The sequence below is a fragment of the Dipodomys spectabilis genome, unplaced genomic scaffold (genome assembly GCF_019054845.1).
Source record: "Dipodomys spectabilis isolate Male_0828 unplaced genomic scaffold, ASM1905484v1 ptg000043l, whole genome shotgun sequence".
In the NCBI taxonomy this organism is placed as follows: domain Eukaryota; kingdom Metazoa; phylum Chordata; class Mammalia; order Rodentia; family Heteromyidae; genus Dipodomys; species Dipodomys spectabilis.
In genome coordinates, this window is record NW_024870720.1 from 7,555,998 (window position 1) to 7,575,239 (window position 19,242).

Consider the following 19,242-nt stretch of genomic DNA (forward strand, 5'->3'; position numbering starts at 1 on the left):
TAAAGAATTCATATTCTATGTGTATGTGACTTTAAGCATCACTATCCCACAACACTGTGAAATTTGGGAAATTTATGTAATCACTTAATCACAATAAAGAATTTTAAAAAAAGAATTAGTATTATACATATACAAAGAGCTTATAAGTTAATCACAAGAACAAATAATTCAAGTAATAAATAGGAAAATGAGTTGAATGGTTCTCTCAAGTAGCACTATAAATAATAGTAATCAATATATGCAGAAATGTGCAGTATCATTAGCTATAAAGGAGCTTTCCATCTCACTCCAGTGAGAATGGTAGCTATCAAGAAAACAACAAATGGGCTGGGTATGTGGCTTATTGGAAGAGTGCTTGCCTAGCATGCATGAAGCCCAGGGTTTGATTCCTCAGTACCACAAAAAGCCTGAAGTGGCAATGTAGCTCAAGTGGTAGAGCTAGTCTTGAGCTAAAGAACCAGGGACAATGCCCAGGCCTTCAGTTCAATCCCCAGAAGGAGGAGAAGAGGGGAGGGAACAACAAATGGTAGTAGGACTGTAGGGGGAAAGGAACCCTCAGGCACTGCTGTTAAGAATGTAAAGTAGTATAACCACTATTGAAAACCACACAGGGGTTCTTAATAAAACTAAAATACCACTCGGGTATACAAAGTATTATTCGTGATAGCCAAGAGATGATAACCAGCACATGGTACTCAATGACCAAATAAAGAACACAATGGTGTGACAAAGAATAACACATCATTTGAAGGAAAATGGATGGAACAGCAGATTACTGTGTTGGACAGATATTACAACTTCAAAAATACAGTACTGCATGTTTTTACTTGTCTGTGGAATTTAAACCCATGTTGCTATTGATAATGATGGGTATGAATATAAAAGGGGCAAGGTTATGTGGAGTGGGGGGAGTCAGAGGGAAAAGGGGAGCAAGCACTGGGAAGTGAAGAGGATTGAAGTTATGTCACACATACACAAATAAATTACCATTTGAAGAGAAGGGAGAGAAGTGCTAAGGGAACACATGATGAATTTGTTTGAAGCACACTGTGTAAGTCCACGGAATTATCACAATGAAACAATCTATTGCTAATGTATGCAATTAAAATTTTTGCTAGGCTTAGAGGTGGGCCAGTGGTAGAGTACTTGCATGAGGCCCTGGGTTCCATTTCTCAGCATCATATAAACAGAAAAAAACCAAAGTGGCACTGTGGCTCAAGTGGTAGAGAGCTAGCTAGCCTTGAGCTGAAGAGCTGAGGGGCAGCACCCAAGCCCAGAATTCAAGCTCCATGACTGAAAAACAAAAATAGTTTTTCCTTCTGGCACATCATTAAACTATGCTATGGAAAACATTATTTAAAGTAAATGGTAAAAATGTTTAAAAATGAAAAGTGCGGGGCTGGGAAGTGGCTCAGTGGTAGAGCACTTGCCTTGCATGCATGAGGCCCTGGGTTCAATTCCTCAGCACCACATAAGCAAAAAGAAAAAAGCCGGAAGTGGCGCTGTGGCTCAAGTGGTAGAGTGCTAGCCTTGAGCTGAAGAGCTGAGGGACAGCACCCAGGCCCAGAGTTCAAGCCCCACGACCGGACCCCCAAAAAATAAAAAAATAGAAATAAAAAAGTGCTGCATGTGGAAGTGGCACTGTAGCTCAAGTGGTAGAGTGCTCGCCTTGAGCTGAAGAGCTAAGGGAAAGCGCTCAGGCTCAGAGTTCAAGCCCCACTACCTACCAAAAAAAAAAGTGCTGCATGTAAGACCAAACAAAATTAAGGACAAAATAATATGTGCCATTAATTTCAATTCTAACTCTAAAGACTCTGTGTAATTCAGTATTCTTCTTATAACAAAGCTTTTTTTTTTTTTTTTTTGTCAGTGGTGGGGCTTGAACTCTGGGCCTGGGCGCTGTCCCTCAGCTCTTCAGCTCAAGACGAGCGCTCTACCACTTGAGGTACAGCGCCACTTCCGGTTTTCTGGTGGTTTATTGGAGATAGGTGTCTCACGGTCTCTCCTGCCCGGGCTGGCTTTGAACCGCGATCCTCAGATCTCAGCCTCCTGAGTAGCTAGGATTACAGGAACAAAGCTTTTTTTTTTTAAAACTCTGGGCCTGGGTGCTGTCCCTCACCTCTTCAGCTCATGGCTCTACCACTTGAACCACAGCATCACTTCTGGCTTTTACTGCTTATGTGGTGCTGAAGAATCGAACCCAGGGCCTCATGCATGCGAGGCAAGCACTCTACCACTGAGCCATCTTCCCAGCTTCAAGCTGAATTTTTAAAAAAATTTATTTATTTATTTATTTATTTATTGTCGGTCATGGGGCTTAAACTCTGGGCTTCAGCTCAAGGTGAGCACTCTACCACTTGAGCTACAGGGCCACTTCCTAAAAAAATTTATTTACATGGTACCGTGGAATCGAACCCAGGGCCTCATGCATGCTTGGAAAGCATTCTACCACCATGCCACATTCCCAATCCTCAGCTGAAATTTAACAATGTAGTTTTAGAAAGTATTTACTTAGGGCTGGAGCTGCAGCTCAACTGTCAAGAATTCTTGTCAAGCAAGGCCCTTAGTTTAGGTAGTGGCTCACACCTCTCAACATAGTTACTCAAGCAGAGATTAGAAGATCATGGGGTGAGGCCAACACAAGCAAAAAGTTAATGCTATGTCCATCTCCACTAACAGCAAGATAATTTGGTGTATATCTGTTATTCCAGCTACAACGAGATTCGGAGGATTGTGTCCAGGTAAATCCAAAAGAGTTCACAAAAGACCTCACATCAACAGAAAAAGCTGATTGGGGTAGCACACCTATTATTTCAGGTATAGCAAGTAACATAAGTAAGTACAAGGATTGCAATTTAGGTAGGTGGATACAAAAGGCCAGATCTTATCTCAAAAATAACCAGAGCAAAACCTGGCATCAACAGTTCATCCTATTGTCTTAAGGAGCTAAGACCTACAGGATCACAGAAGCCAGTTAGAACAGAGTCTGTAAGACTCCATCTTCGATTAAACAGCAAAATGTTAGACTGGAGGTATTGCTTAAGTGGCAGACATGAGCAAGAATGTCAACCTAGAACATGATGCCCTGAGTTCCAGTTCCAGTACTGACAAAGGAAAAAAGTTCAAGAAAGAGCTGGAGATGTGGCTCAAGCAGTGGAGTGGCTTTCTAAAAGGGTAAAGATCTGGGTTCAACCCATAGTAATTCCAAACAACAAGAAAAAGGAAACTTGCAAATCAGTTAAATCCAAACTTTTTTTTTCTTTTGGGGGTGGGGAGGAGAAAAGGGGAGGCTCTGTTGGTCAGGGGGTTTGAACTCAAGGCCTGGGCACTGTCCCTGAGTTAAAAAAGCATTGACTTCAAGCCCCAGGACTGGCACACACAAAAAAAGTAGACTTTGGATTAGGAATGTGGTTTAGTGGTAGAGTGCTTCCTCAGTACCACATAAACAGAAAAGGCTGGAGCAGCATTGTAGCTCAAGTGGGAGAGTGCTAATCTTGAGCAAAAGCAGCTCAGGGACAGGGCCTAGGCCCTGTGTTCAAGCCACAGGACTGGCAAAATTAAAAAAAAAAAAAAAAAAAAAAAGGAGATTTCATGTATTTTAAATTAAAGGGTAACATCACATCACTGGGATGATGTGTTGAACAACAGAATGAGAAGTCCTCAAAATATAAGGATCTCATAATCTAATGCTTACAAATAATGTAGGACAATGAACAACATTTTTCCCATTAAGATTTTGACAAGGTTATCCACCAAATCTATACAATGCTTTAAATGCTGAGTTTTAAATCAGCTTAGGAAAAAGTTACTGTCTAGTAGTAAAAAATGTAATACTTTCAATATAATCTGACAGTATCAACTTGAGGGCAAAACAGCAATGAAGAAAGATAGCAAATATTATTTTATCATGTGTACATAACCTTTAGCCTGTTAATCTTTCATCCTGTGTCATATACAAAGTTTGGTATCATATACACTGGTTTACTATTTGTTTACAGACTAGCCATAGAATATTTTATGTATGGATAAGTATTTTTTATCTTCACTTTTCTGGTGGTACTGAGGGGGTATGAACTAATGTTCTCATGGTAGGCAAGTGCTCTATCACTTGAGCCATGTACCGAGAACTTTTACTTGAATTCATTTGGGATAAGTTCTGATATTTACTCCCAGGCTGGCCTGAACAACAATACTTCTATTTGTGCTTCCTAAACAGCTAGGATGACAGGCATGTACTACCACTTATGTTGATTGAGATGGACTTACAAAGTCTTTACCCAGGCTAGATTCAAACTGCATTCTTCCCAACTCTGCCTCTTGAATGATATGATTATAGATGAGTCCGTACTCCTGGCACTGGGATTATCTTTTCTTAAACTAAAGATTAAAGGAGATTGTTTTTCTTCTTTCTTTTTTTGGGTCTGGTTGTGGGGCCTGAACCCTGGGCCTGGGCACTGTCCCTCAGCTCTTCAGCTCAAGGCTAGCGCTCTACCACTTGAGCCACAGTGCCACTTCCAGCTTTTTTCTTTTTGCTTATGTGGTGCTGAGGAATCGAACCCAGGGCCTCATGCATGCAAGGCAAGCGCTCTACCACTGAGCCATCTTCCCAGCCCCAGGAGATTATTTTTCTTGTGGTATTGGGAATAGAACCCAGTGCGTTGAGTATAACACTATACAAATATACCACTACTAAGCTCTAACACCAACTTAAGTAGAGACGTTTCTAAATTACAGAACTGAGGCCTGTATCTCAATAGAAAGAACGTCACATATAAACACTAAGTCAAATGGATACATTTCAAAGGCATAGAAAGCTAAGTAACTGTACGATACTAAAACAAAACAGAAAGGGTTGGTTAGATGGAAATAATTTCTTTTCTTTGGGGGGGGGGGGGGGGGGGGGGGGTCCGGTCATGGGGCCTGGACTCTGGGCCTGGGCACTGTCCCTCAGCTCTTCAGCTCAAGGCTAGTGCTCTACCACTTGAGCCACAGCGCCACTTCCGCTTTTTTCTTTTTTGCTTATGTGGTGCTGAGGAATTGAACCTAGGGCCTCATGTAAGGCAAGCGCTCTACCACTGAGCCACCTTCCCAGCCCTGGAAACAATTTTGCAAAGAAAAATATTAAATATTCAAAAAATAAAACCAAAAAAGGTAATAAAAACTCCAACAAAAATAGTAATAGGAAAAGTTAACATCTTTAAAAAAGAAAAAATAACTCATGGAATTCCTGAAAAACAACATGACTTACTCTTTGATATCACGAAGTTGATCGACATCTTGTGATCTTGTAAAGTCTGGATCATGGGCTAGCAGGTGAATCATGTATGGAACTACATATTCAGGCAACAGTGATAATAATTTCTCTAAAGTGAAAAAAAATCAATATTAACAATTTTAATGGCTTTTATATAATACCTTGTTTGAGTGCTAGCCACTTTCGTTACCATTTTTTTCTCATCTCTGTAAAATTTAGTCACTATGAACAGAAAAATAGATATAAGCCCCTCCTTCATATGAACACACTGATAACAGATAAGTGCACACTGCCAACTCTGAGTTACTTACCAGTAGCCATAGGGTTCTGTTTAATGTACTCCCTGCGTATACTAATGTTTTTCAGTAAACACTGTCGTGCATGTGCTCGTCTCTCCTTCACAGGATCTTTGGCACACAAGGCAAAGATGGCCATGTACTCCAATGGGAGCAGTAACTTTACAAGTGCCTTGTGTAATTTCTGGGCAAATATCTGCCTTACTTGGTAACACTCATCCTGTATCAGTACAAAAAACAAAATATGTAAAATTGGGTAATCTCTAATAAGGGGGTACTTTAAGAAATTTTAGTATGTTGTTTTTACATCATACAGATTACTTAAATAGGTAGCAGCAAGCTCTTTATTTTTTTGGTCAGTCTTGGGGCTTGAATTCTAGGCCTGGGTACTGTCCCTGAGCTCTTCAGCTCAAGGCTAGCACGCTACCACTTGAGCCAGTGTCACTTTTTTACTATTTATGTTGTACTGAGGAATCGAACCCAGGGCCTCATGCATGCGAGGTAAACACTCTACTGCTGAGCCACCTTCCCAGCCCCAGCAACCTTTTTAATATGCATATTTATATATGAATCTATTCTCAAGGGCAGGTGTGATGCTACACAGGTACAATTCAAGCTATTTGATAGGGAAAGTGAGGAAAATCATTGCCCAATACCAGACCAGGCAGAAGCCTGAGAACCTGAGAAAACAAAAAAGGAGGCTGGGTGCTGGTGGCTCACATCTGTAATCCTAACTACTCAGAAGGCTGAGATCTGAGAATTGTGGTTCAAAGCCAGCCCGGGCAGGAAAATACCTGAGGCCTATGTCCAATTAATCAACAAAAAGCCAAAAGTAGAGATATGGCTCAAGTTGGTAGAGTGCTAGCCTGAAACAAAAAAGCTAAGGAAGCCGGGCATCGGTGGCTTACACCTATAATCCTAGCTACTCAGGAGGCTGACATCTGAAGATTCCAATTCAAAGCCAGCCTGGGCAGGAAAATCTGTGAGACTGTCATCTCCAATAAACCACTCAGAAAGCTGGAAGTGAAGCTGTGGCTCAAGTGGTAGAGCGCTTGCCTTGAGCTGGAGAGCTGAGGGATAGCGCCCAGGCAGAGTTCAAACCCCATCACCGACAAAAAAAAAAAAAAAAGCCAAGGAATGGCACTGAAGCATGCATGAATGCATATCTCCCCCCCCCCCCCCCCCCCACCACACACACAGAGCAAAAATAGGGCTGGGATTATTCAAGTGGTAGCCTGAGTTTGACATCTCAATAGTAGAAAAACATAAAAATAAAATAACAAAACTAAGAGGATCTGTATTAATAAATAATTTTAGCCTTTAAGGCAAAAAATTTATAAAAATAGATAATTACTTACATTAATGACAAGTGCACAGAGCTGAAACTGTTCTGGGGTAATAATTTCATGGTAACAAGGTTCTTGAGCAAGCTTCATTATGGCACTACCAGCAGCTAATCGCAAGCGAGACATGTCAGATTTACTATAAATAAACAAAAAAGAAATAAACATTTCCTATAACCATTATTACTCATAAAAAGCTTTTTTTTTTTTTTTCAGTATAAGATCCTTACGGGGCAATTTACGCTTAATATACAAAGCTGAGAAAGCTACTGTGTCCATGATCTCAAGGAAAGAGGCTCAAGCCATAGTGACCTGTTGCTAACAAATTTATCTGTCTTCATTCTTTATTGTGCTCTAGGTTACCCTTCTGCTCTACAAATAACTTAATATACTCTAACAACCAGCCTTCACCTGTTAAATCTGATTTTAAAATCCCAAAGAATTAAAAATCATAATTTTAAGTGTTTTCTCTGTTTTTAAAAATCTGTTGGCATTTATTGCAACATAATAAAAATTTAGCTTAATTCTATATAGATCTGATGAAATGGCATGGAGGAACAGAGGAGGGAAGAATTATCAAACACTGGAAAGGTTTAGATTGTATAAACTGCATAATGATGATGAATATTTTTTCAAGTCAACTGATAGTATCTAGTCTTCATGTACATTATGGAATGTTATTGATTAATAAGGCTATGCCTTTGCAATATATTACATAGTCATACCATATATGAACTTCTTGCTACCTCCAACTAGCTCTAATGATCACTGTTCTTAAAATGCTATCTCTGCCTTATTCTGCATGCAAATTAATTTTATTGTATTTGCTAAAGCATTAAAGAAAGCATCAATCTATTGTAAATGTTCATAATTCAACCCTTCAATTACATACTCTTGTGAGGATTTCTGTATCTATAAATATTATGTACTAATAGTACTAAACAAGTATTGAATGCACAAATGATATCCTCTTCTGTCCTGTCATACAAATTCTAAAACAGGAATGAATTAGAAGTGGAAATCTTTAGTTATTTCTGTTGGCCCTTAGTAAATAAACCAAGTCTTTGAAAGAAACAAGAAAACTGATATTGTTCCCATCTTATAAGGAACAGAAAGATAGCAATGTTACAGATTTGAAGAGTCCAATGGCACTTTCTTTTTGCATCTGTAGACTCTTCTATAAATTATCAGAAATCTTTGATTGTTTAAGCTATTTTTTCAACACGTTTAAGTTAATGCACTTATGAAATTACTCTGTAGATAAGATCATTTAAGGTAGGTACTGATCTATTTTTGCTGGAATACTACTCTCAGTGCTTTGGAAAAACTGGCAATTTAGCAGCTATTTGTTTACTTAACCAAATGCTGAAGACTGTAACGTTAGATTATACTTATTATGACTAAAAATTTATTGGTCTAAGTTCAGGTTTTAGAAGTAAAACACACCCACACATGTCCTATTAAAAGTACAAAAGACATAAAACCCTTGAAAACTATCTAAGATTTCACCCGAAGGTACATAGTATTATTCCAAAATTTAGTATTAATCAGATAAAATACTGTTATATAAATGTCTGCCTGTTTTTGAGCTAAGGAAATTGTAAAAAGAAAAAAAAAAGAAAAAGAAAAAAAGAAAAATCTCACCTGATCCTCTTTTGCTCTGTCAGATCACCCTCACTAACCAACATTGCTGATAATAACCGAAGAGTTGAGTTGGCAGATTTAGACTGGTTATTCTTCATACCCAAGAGCCATCTTACCAAAAGTTTAATTGCTTGTACCTATAAAATATTAACATACTAAAAAAAGGAAGGAACTTAAATTTCCAACTAAAGAGAACATTAACTATGTAAGTTGATCAGCTTACTTATCCTCATCAGTAGATACATCTTACTTGCCAGTGGGACAGTAATAGTAAGAACTAACATTTATTCCATGCTTAATCTGATATCAGTTGCTTTTCCCAAAGTTGTACACATCATATTATCTTAGTTAGCTTCCAAATAACTTTATGCCAACAGAGAAAGCAACTGGGACATAGTACTATAATATATAACTTGCATATGGTTGGGCTCTAGAACTCAGGGTTAACATTCGAAGACTTGTCCAATATTTTTTAATAATTGGAAAAAACTAAATAGAATAACTATTTAGTATACTGGTAACTAATGACTGGAAAGGGATAGAATAAGGATAATTAACTGATACAGGAATGAAGTTGAATAGGAAAAAACGTGAATTGTTCCACAGTAAAGATGGATAATTATAGTTAACAATAATGACTTGAATCTTCCAAAATATTGAGTAGAGGATTAGGAGTATGTCTAATGTGGTAGAGAGCCAGCTCATCAAATACCATGGCCTAAATTTAAACCCAATAAACAAAAAAAAAAAAACATAAAAATATCACCAGTACCTGGGTGCTAGTGGCTCACACCTATAATCCTAGCATTCAAAAGGCTGAGATCTGAGGATTGCAATTTGAAGCCAGCCCAGGAAAGAAAGTCTGTGAGACTCTTATCTCCAATTAACCACCAGAAAACCAGAAATGGATCTGTGGCTCAGAATGGCAAAGTGCTAGCCTTAAGCATAAAAGATCAAAGACAAAAAAAAAAAGATCAAAGACAGTGCCTAGGCCTTGACAAAAAAGGGAGGGAGGGAGGGATGGAAGGAGGGAAAAAAGGAGGGAGGGAAGGAAGGAAGGAGGGAGGGAAGGAGGGAGGGAGGGAGGAAGGGAAAGAAGGAAGGAAGGAAGGAAGGAGGGAGGGAGGGAGGGAAGGAAGGAAGGAAGGAGGGAAGGAAGGAAGGAGGGAAGGAAGGAAGGAGGGAGAGAAGGAAGGAAGGAAGGAAGGAAGGAAGGAAGGAAGGAAGGAAGGAAGGAAGGAAGGAAGGAAGGAAGGAAGGAAGGAAGGAAGGAAGGAAGGAAATGAGAAGTAGACTTAAATTCCATCTCCCACATGCCACCATAGTCATAAAGCCATGGCTACCCTAGAGTGCACTCAGGCTCCTGACCTGTTTCTCTCTGTTGTATTAGTCTTGGGCTGCCAACCTGTTGATTTGACATGAACCAAATACAACCAAACTTCCTACCACAAGTTCTTAGCTGGGTCTGCCCAGGTCCCATCCAAACCCTATGTCAGCAAAATTACAGGAGAAAGAACAACTAGCTGGTCTATAGTGTGTATAAAAGTTATCCCCAGTATAGGAGCAACTTCAAGTTCACATATTTCAAATTGATATGTTGTCTGTGAAATATGCTTTTTCTAAATAATTGACCTCTACTACTTTAATCCAGATTATAACTTAGAAGCAGTGACTGCTCACATTTTTTCTGAATGGCACAGCTGCTAGTATATTACAGGTTATAAGATAAAATATTTTCTTACACTAGTATTGACTAGTTAAGAAAATAAATAAGCCAGGCCCAGGTGGCTCACACCTGTAATCCTAGTTATTCAGGAGGCTGAGATCTGATGATCGAGGTTCAAAGCCAGCCTGGGCAGGAAAGAAAAAGTGAGTAAGACTCTTATCTCTCCAATTAACTACCTAAAACCTGGAAATGGAGGTGATAATCAAAGTGGCAGACCACTATGTGGACAGCACCCAGGCACTGAATTCAAACCCCATGGCCATCAACAACAAACACAAGAAGAAATTAAAAATAAGTTAGTTTAGAAAAAATGGTATTTGAAGGTTTCCAATACAAAGAGTAGTAACTATCTGACATAATATGCTAATTACCTGCGTCTAATTACTTATACATGTACTGAAACATACCACACTGTTCCACACAAAATGTACAATTACTATGTATTTCATTAAAAAGATAACATTTTAAAATAACATGTGGCTTAGGGGCTGGGAATATGGCTTAGTGGTTGAGTGCTTACCTAGCATGCATGAAGCCCTGGGTTCGATTCCTTAGTACCACATGAACAGAAAAGGCTAGAAGTGGTGGTGTGGCTCAAGTGGTAGAGTGCTAGCCTTGAGCAAGATGCTCAGGGACAGTACCCAGGCCCTAAGTTCAAGCCACAGGACTGGTAAAAACAAAATAAAACAAAACATGCGGCTTAAAAACAACCATTTAAATAGGCACCATTGGCTCAGGCCTATAATCTTAGATACTCAAGAAGGTCAGTCCAGAAGAACTAAAGTTTGAAACAAGGCTGAGAAAAAAAGTCTTATGACAGATATCTCCAATTAACCAGCAAAATCTAGATTGGAGGCATGGTTCACTTGATAAGAGTTGCCAAAGAACAGGAAGAAAACTGAACAAGAATTTGAGGTCAAGTTTAAGGCTTGGGACTGGCACAGAAAACCAAGCAAACACCTATTATAATGGAAGAGATAGAAAGGCAAGTGGGGGGTGGGAAGGTGACCCAGAGTTCAGGCCACACAACCAACAACAACAACAAAAAGACAAAGAGGGCTGGGAAGGTGGCTCAGTGGTACAGTGCTTGCCTTGCATGCATGAGGCCCTGGGTTCGATTCCTCAGTATCATAAAAGCAGGGGAAAAAAAAGCAGGAAGTGTGCTATGGTGCGCTAGCCTTGAGCTGAAGAGCTGAGGGACAGCGCCCAGTCCCAGAGTTCAGGCCCCATGACCGGACCAAAAAAAAAAAAAGGGGGGGGGGGGGGTTGGGAGGGGCAGCGCAGAGATGGTACCATGGTTTGAAATCTGAGCTCATAAACTTTCCTTCTTGGGCTGGCTTCCCTCACAAATACTCAGATCTCAGCCTCCTGAGTAGCTAGGATTACAAACAGGAGCCACCAGCAACCAGCTAAGTACTATTTCATCTATAAACAAAATGATCTCAATGAAAAACTTGGTAACTATTAGCATATAAAAAAAGAAGAGGAAGGGAGGGAGGGAGGGGATGGTAGGGGGAAAACAATGGAGGGGGGTAACAATGTTCAAGAGGAAGTGTACTCATTACCTCACTCATGTAACTGTAACCCTCTGTATAGTTATCTTTACAATAAAAAAAAAAAAAAAAAAAGAAGAGGGACTGGGAAGGTGGCTCACTTGCATGCATGGGGCCCTAGGTTCAATTCCTCAGCACCACATAAGCAGAAAAGGCACTAAGTGGTGCTGTGGCTCAAGTGGTAAAGCGCTAGCCTTGAGCTGAAGAGCTGAGGGACAGCGCCAAGGCCCAGAGTTCAGGCCCCATGACCAGGGGGTGGGGGCAGAATACTGTTAAACATTCCTTTTTTTCTTGTTTGTTGTTTTTTGCCAGTCCTGGGGCTTGAATTCAGGGCCTGGCATTGTCCCTGAGCCTCTCTGTGCTCAAGGCTACACTTTACCACTAAGCCACATTCCTAGTCCTAAACATTCCTTTTTTGAACATAAATTTAAAGACTTTTACAAACTTACCTTTGCCAGTACTTCAGGGGAAACTTCCTCATCTGGAGACCATAATTTTCCATTCTTTTCACCTGTTGACTATAGACACCAGAAGAAATTAGCTTGTATTAAAGAACATTTTTAAAGTTGAGAAATGTTTTCAGAAAATCTATAGCAAAAGCTATAGGTCTAAAAATGTTATATAAAATAGTATGGTCCATACTACAAGATTAACATAGTGAGCAATGGGAATAAAAAAGAACATCCAAACAACTGTTACTGCATTTATATGGTCAATTCATTTCTAACTGGGCTCACTTGAAACTTCAATCTTGAGGTCTCAGCTTCCTGAGCAGCTAAGATTATAGTGGTAAGCCACTGCAGCCAGTTTGACAAGGCTTTTATAAGGAAGTCTCAACTCAACTACAAGTGGTTATAGAATTGAGTAAATAGCTCTCCAAAGATACACAGATGGCAATCAACCAAGCAGATGAAAGCGGTCTTCAACATCATTTATATAGGTAAGACAAATAAAAACAATAATGAGATTAGGCACATGTATCTCATGAAATGCTACTCAGTAGGTTAAGATCTGATGAACATAGTTTGAAGAAAGCCCAGGCAAGAAAGTCCAATTATCAGTCAAAAAAGCCAGTAGTGTGGGGCTCAAGTGGTAGAAGAGTATCCTTGAGTTCAACACCCAGGCCTGCAGTTCAAGCCCCAGTACCAGCACAAAACAAACAAACAAACAAAAAAACAACAACAAAGCAAACCTATAATGAATTACTACTTCATAGCCAATAGCACAAATATTACTCTGTTAAGAAATAGCAAGTATGAAGACAACTTGAACCTTCAAGTATTGTTGGTGAGAATGTAAAATGGTACAGACACTGTGGAAAACAGTCCAGTGGAGGCTCAAAAAGTTCAACATTCAAACTGGATGCTGGTGGCTCACACAGATAATCCCAGCTACTCAGGAGGCTAAAATCTGAGCATTACTATTCAAACCCAAAGCCCTCCTGGGAAAGGAAATTCTATGAGATTCTTATCTCCAATTAACCACCAAAAAGCTAGAAGAAGGGCTGTGGATCAAGTGGTGGAATATGAGTCTTAAGCACAAAAGTTAAGAGATAGTATCCAGGCCTTGAGTTGAAGCCCTAGTACCAGAACAACAACAAGAAGTTCAACACAAAATGAGCATGTGATCTACCCATTTTGCTATCAGGCACATACTCCAAATATCAGAAAACAGGTAATGAAATGTACCTATCAGCTTTGCAAGCATTATAACATTGGAAACAAGTGTCTATCAATAAATGAATACACAAAATATGAGCTATAAACAGAAAGGAATATGTTTCAGCCATAAAAGTAACATGGTTAACTTGCTTAGTGAAATAAATGAAATACCAAACAAGTATTACTTTACGAGATATCTAGAATCAGTCAATTCATAAAGCCAAAAAAAACCCAGCTGTAATGATGGGCTATGGCAAAGAGCAATGAGGATGTTAATGAGTACAGAATCATCTATTTGAGATGATAAATGAGGTCTGCAGATAGATGGATGGTGGTGGTGATTAGTGACCCTATACCTAAAATGGCAAAATCTGTATTATATAATTGAGCATAATTACAAAACATTTGGTTAATGGGTATAAAGAAGCATGTGGACAGAACTACTAATATCCTATAACACAGTAAAGGATAACTAGAATAAACAATAATGGAATTATTTCAAAATTGTTTTTAAACAGGATTTAGAATGTTTACAAAAGAGTAATATAAGCCTAAGATGAAAAACTTACCAATTACCCTGATCTGACCATTACATATTGTGTACATATATTAAAATATCATACTACATGTTATTTTATCTATCACTATGTGTAAGTTTATTTGTCTATCAAAAATAAAATGCAGGGGCTGGGAAGGTGGCTCAGTGGTAAAGCGCTTGCCTTGCATGCATGAGGCCCTTGGTTCGATTCCTCAGCAACACATAAGCAGAAAAAACCGAAAGTGGTGCTGTGGCTCAAGTGACAGAGCTAGCCTTGAGCTGAAGAGCTGAGGGACAGCGCCCAGGTCCAGAGTTCAGGCCACACGACCGGACCAAAAAAAAAAAAAAAGCATAAAAGGAATTAGCCGAAGTACTCTAAATACAAAAGACACACTGGTTAAGTTACCAAGATAACTAACTATATGGTTAGGAAAGATTTGGATAGTTTGCATTTGTGATAAATTAAAACAAAGTCATCCACACTGAAAAATTTTAAGAATAGTTTGTGTCCTTTTCAATAACTCTTTTCAATTTATATCCATTTGGTAAAGTAGAAATCCTTCCTTTGCTTTCTTTCACTTTTGAAACAGGGTCTTACTATGTGGTTCTGAGCTTGTGATCACCTGACTCCCAAGCAGTGTTTGTTTTGGTTTGTTTTGTTTTTCTTTACATGCTAGTACTGGAGCTTGAACTCAGAGCCTGGGTGCTACCCCTGAACTTACTTTCTTTTCGTTTTTTTGTCAGTCGTGGAGCCTGAACTCAGTCTGGGTGCTGTCCCTCAGCTCTTCAACTAGCTCTCTACCACTTGAGCCACAGTGCCACTTCCGGCTTTTTCTGCTTATGTGGTGTTGAGGAATCAAACACAGGGCCTCATGCATGCAAGGTGAGCACTCTACCACTTCCCAGCCCTGCCCCTGAACTTTCATGCTCAAGGCTAATGCTCTACCACTTAAAGCACAGCTCTACTTCTGATTTTTTTGGTGGTTAATTGGAGGTAAGTTTTATACTTTCTTGCCAGGACTGGCTTCGAACAGTGTTCCTCAGAGCTAAACGTTCTGAGTAGTTAGGATTATAGGAGTGAGCCACCAGCAACCAGCCCAAGTAGTGATTCTTAATCAGATTATATTTCTGAAATGACATAGTGAAGCTTCCCTATTTGTACATTCTTGGGTTCCAATCTAAAAGTAAAAACACATCCACACATAGTTCAGTATCTGAAAACAATACGTAAGTCTAATGCCAAATGTGCAATAAAATTAGTAAAATTCAAATCCATTAATATTTTTAGTAATGATAGAAACAAGAGTGGTAGAAAAGGCAACAATAGAACTCTAGAAAACTGTGAATGTACAGTAATAGTATCTCAATTTTATCATTCATCTCTCATTTCCTTCCTTCCTCCATTGAAACAAGACTTTACAGCCTGGGTACTACTGACTCAAGTGGTAGCCCTGAACAAAAAAGCTCAGGCATATATCCAAGCCCTGAGTTCAAGCCCCAGGACCAGAACATACATAAAACCCTCCCAAAACAAGACTTCCCTATGTAGTTCTAGCTGGATCCAAACTCTACATATTTCTGCCTCAGTCTTCTGAGAACTATAATTACAAGTGCCCCAAACCACAATAGTCTTCTTAAATTTCTATTTTTGGGGGGCCAGTTGTGATGCTTGAACTCAGGGCCTGGGTACTATCTATGAGCTCTTTCCCTCCTAGCACTCTACCACTTTAAGCCACAGTGCCATTCTGGTTTTCTAGTGGTTAACTGGAGATAAGAATCTCACAGGGGCTTTCAGTCTGGGCTAGCTCTGAATCATGATCCTTAAATCTGAGTCTCCTAAGTATCGAGGATTACAGTCATAAGTCACTGGTGCCCAGCTTTAAAATCTTTCTTAAAAGGTTACCTCTGGCAATAGGTATCTCAAACACAGAAAGTGTTTGGGATAATTTAAATGGAAAAATGTGGAGGTGAAAGTACAACTAAGTGGAAAAGCTATGGTTAGTAAGATCAGTTCTTAAAATACATCACAACATACAAAAAGACTGAGAGGAAGAGAAGGAGATGAAGAAGTGAAGAGACTTCAGAAAAATAAAATGCTTCTGTGAAAAGGTGTAGTCAATTCATTTAATTAAATGAGAAACTTACCCTGTCATTCATTAGTAGATCTTTCACAATAAAATTTGCTACTACAGATTTCATTGGGGAAGCAAACTGATCAGGTGCCAACATAGAAATGTGACCTAGTGAAACTAATGGAGTAATAAGTTGTTCTGGTACATCAGCATTCAAACTCCTACTGAGTGGCTAAAAAAGTAAAAGAAACAATTACCAGTCTGTTTTATAAACATTTACATATTCTAAAATAAAAATTTCCTGAGTCTCCCAAAGTTTCCTTATCAATTTATTTTAATGATCTGACAATAACTGACTTAAGCCATATTAGGTATTTGGTTTTTAACTTACCTACTTAAATTTAACAAAATTGAAAGAGTGTACAGTAAAATAAATAAGGCTGTGGCTCAAGAGGTAGAGGCCTACACCTAGTCTTGAACTGAAGAGCTGAGGGACAGCACTTAGGCCCAGAGTTCAGGCCCTACGACCGACTAAATAAATAAATAAATAAATAAACAAATAAATAAATAGTGAAATAAGAACAGTCATATCAAATGTGCATTAGTTTCTGCCATTCTACATTATGTCTGCTAAATTGATGGATTTATTATTCTGTGAGGACATTTTATATAATCGTCAATCATAAAAAGTAAGTTTTATGTTTACTACCCTCAATGTATTAAAAAGAAAGAAATCAAGCCGGCGTTGGTGGCTCAGGAAGCTGAGATCTGAGGATCACAATTCAAATCCAGGCTGGGTAGGTGGCTCAGTGGTAGAGCACTTGCCTTGCATGCTTGAGGCCCTGGGTTCGATTCCCCAGCACCACATAAGCAAAACGAAATAAGCCGGAAATGGTGCTATGGCTCAAGTGGTAGAGCGCTAGCCTTGAGCTGAAGAGCTGAGAGACAAAAAAAAAAAAAAAAAAAAAAAAAAAAAAAAAAAAAAAAGAGCTGAGAGACAACGCCCAGGCCCAGAGTTCAGGCCCCACGACTGGACCCCAAAAAAAAAAAAAAAAAATTGTCTCACAATTCAAATCCAGCCCTAGCAGAAAAGTCTGTGAGACTCTCATCTCCAATAAACCCTAGAAAACTGGAAGTGGTGCTGTGCCTCAAGTGGTAAAGGGCTAGCCTTGAGCTGAAGAGCTCAGGGACAACGTCTAGTCCCAGACTTTAAGCCCCACTGTGTATATGTGTGTGTGTGTGGGGGGGGGGGGGGGGGGGGGGAGAAGAATCATGCATCCAAGAAACTTATATAATAGGGTAACATAGTTTTTTGAAACTCATCTAGATTCCATAAAACCCACATAAAGAGCTTACAAAGTAAAATCCATATAAACATATCCTATGTATTATAAATACCTCAAAAATCTGTGCGAGCTGGACTTCTTTATTTGTGAAAATGGCATGTATACAGTGCACAGCTTGTTTTGCTTGGTGTGGTGTACCCCTCTTTGCTTTCTGATGTAAAATGGGAATTAATGTCCTGCAAAAAATAGTATCATAGTTGTCATTTTGTTCAGCCCATAAAGTCACAAGTATTATTAGTCTCATTGTCTTCCACTTTGCATAATTGGGTATGCGTTGCTAAGAGAACACTCTGAGAAATTATTTGATGTGGAGAAAGATTGGAAACTACTTTTCTCTCTCTTTTTTTTTTTTGGTCAGTTGTGGGGCTTGAACTCTGGGCCTGAGTGCTGTCCCTGCACTCTTCAGCTCAAGGCTAGCGCTCTACAAGGCAAGCATTCTACCGCTTGAGCCACAGTGCCCCTTCCAGTTTTCTAGTGATTTATTGGAGATAAGAGTTTCATGGACTTTCCTGCCTGGGCTGGCTTTGAACCACGATCCTCAAATCTCAGCCTCCTGAGTAGCTAGGATTACAGGCATGAGCCACCAGCGCCCAGCTTGGAAGCTACCTTTCTATCCTAAAGTATGAATTAAGAAAAAGAAATACCTCATGATAAAGGTCATAAGACAATTCTCATTTTAAATCTAGCACATAAATATGAAGAAACAGTAAACAAGTCTCCCTTATTCTATAAACTAAAGCTTGTCCCAGGATACACTTTTACATTTACCTTCTAAGTAGATATTCCTATTTTCCAGTTTTTTAAAAATAAGTTCCTATATTTATATCAAAGAAGACAAAGAAATCAGAAAAATAAAACTTATATTTTAGCAAATAGTTGGAATGATACTGGCAAAAATAAGCAAAGTAAATCTATGATATTGGACAAATACTAAAAATAAGTTCAGTGTTGTCTCTACTCTAACTCAACTATTAATAAGGTAAAATGTTTGGTGGATTGAAGTACTAGGGATTGAACTCAAGGCCACATACTTGCTAGGCAGATTTTCCAGCCCTAGGTTCACAGGTATTTGTTTCCATAGCCCTAGAGATTAAATCCAGTGCTTCTGCATAGTGGTAGGCAAGCATCCTACCACTATGCCAACATGTCCAGCCTTGCTTTCAGCTTTTTATGATGAACATATAAGTTAAACTTAAGCAATGTAAAAATTTAAAGATACTTTTTCACATTTTATAAAATTAGAAAAGATGTATTTTTAGAAAAGTTTGGTGATGTCAAATGAAATGATGCCTTGACAAGGTTATCTTATAATGAAGGACTAGACTTCAATAGCAATATACAAGGCCCAAGCTGTACACCCTCAATCAAAAAAGCTGAGACACATGTTGCTAAGGATAAGTTTGATTTTATATTTAGGAAATGCTTCAAGATGTTTTCCATGGATATTTGATTATGAATATATATTGTTATGTTCAAATACCTACCCTTGACTCGGCATAATTTAGTCTCTCTTTGTTAACTCAGGAGAGTAACATTTTTTACTAGCACCAGTGAATAACTAAAGACACAGTTTTGATTAAACTCTTCATTAAACATAGTATTAATTCATCCTGGAAAACCTGTAATGTTAATAAGTGAGCAAACTCTATGCTTTATTTATGGAGTGCTAAAATCAAATGGTATCATCAGGACTAGTATTGAAGCCTTTGGTGGTGTGTTTCTGTTTTCCATTAATTTCTTCTTGCCCCAACCATTCTTTCTTCTCTCCCCATTTTTTTCTTCCTTCTCTGTGTGTGTGTGTGTGTCTGT

The 19,242-nt window shown here is 38.9% G+C and overlaps 1 protein-coding gene across 5 annotated transcripts in view; it reads right to left on the reverse strand.

Moving 5' to 3' along the window:
• Pds5a (PDS5 cohesin associated factor A) overlaps positions 1-19,242 on the reverse strand; it is a 109,611-nt gene that overhangs the window by 19,736 nt on the left and 70,633 nt on the right. For all 5 annotated transcript variants that reach the window (XM_042678061.1, XM_042678060.1, XM_042678063.1 and 2 more), the window contains exons 20-26: positions 17,486-17,609; positions 16,161-16,319; positions 12,266-12,334; positions 8,538-8,674; positions 6,909-7,032; positions 5,566-5,770; positions 5,249-5,363 (exon numbers count right to left, since the gene is read on the reverse strand). In XM_042678061.1, the coding sequence (XP_042533995.1) occupies positions 5,249-5,363; positions 5,566-5,770; positions 6,909-7,032; positions 8,538-8,674; positions 12,266-12,334; positions 16,161-16,319; positions 17,486-17,609 (933 nt within the window). The remainder of the gene's footprint in view (positions 1-5,248; positions 5,364-5,565; positions 5,771-6,908; positions 7,033-8,537; positions 8,675-12,265; positions 12,335-16,160; positions 16,320-17,485; positions 17,610-19,242) is intronic.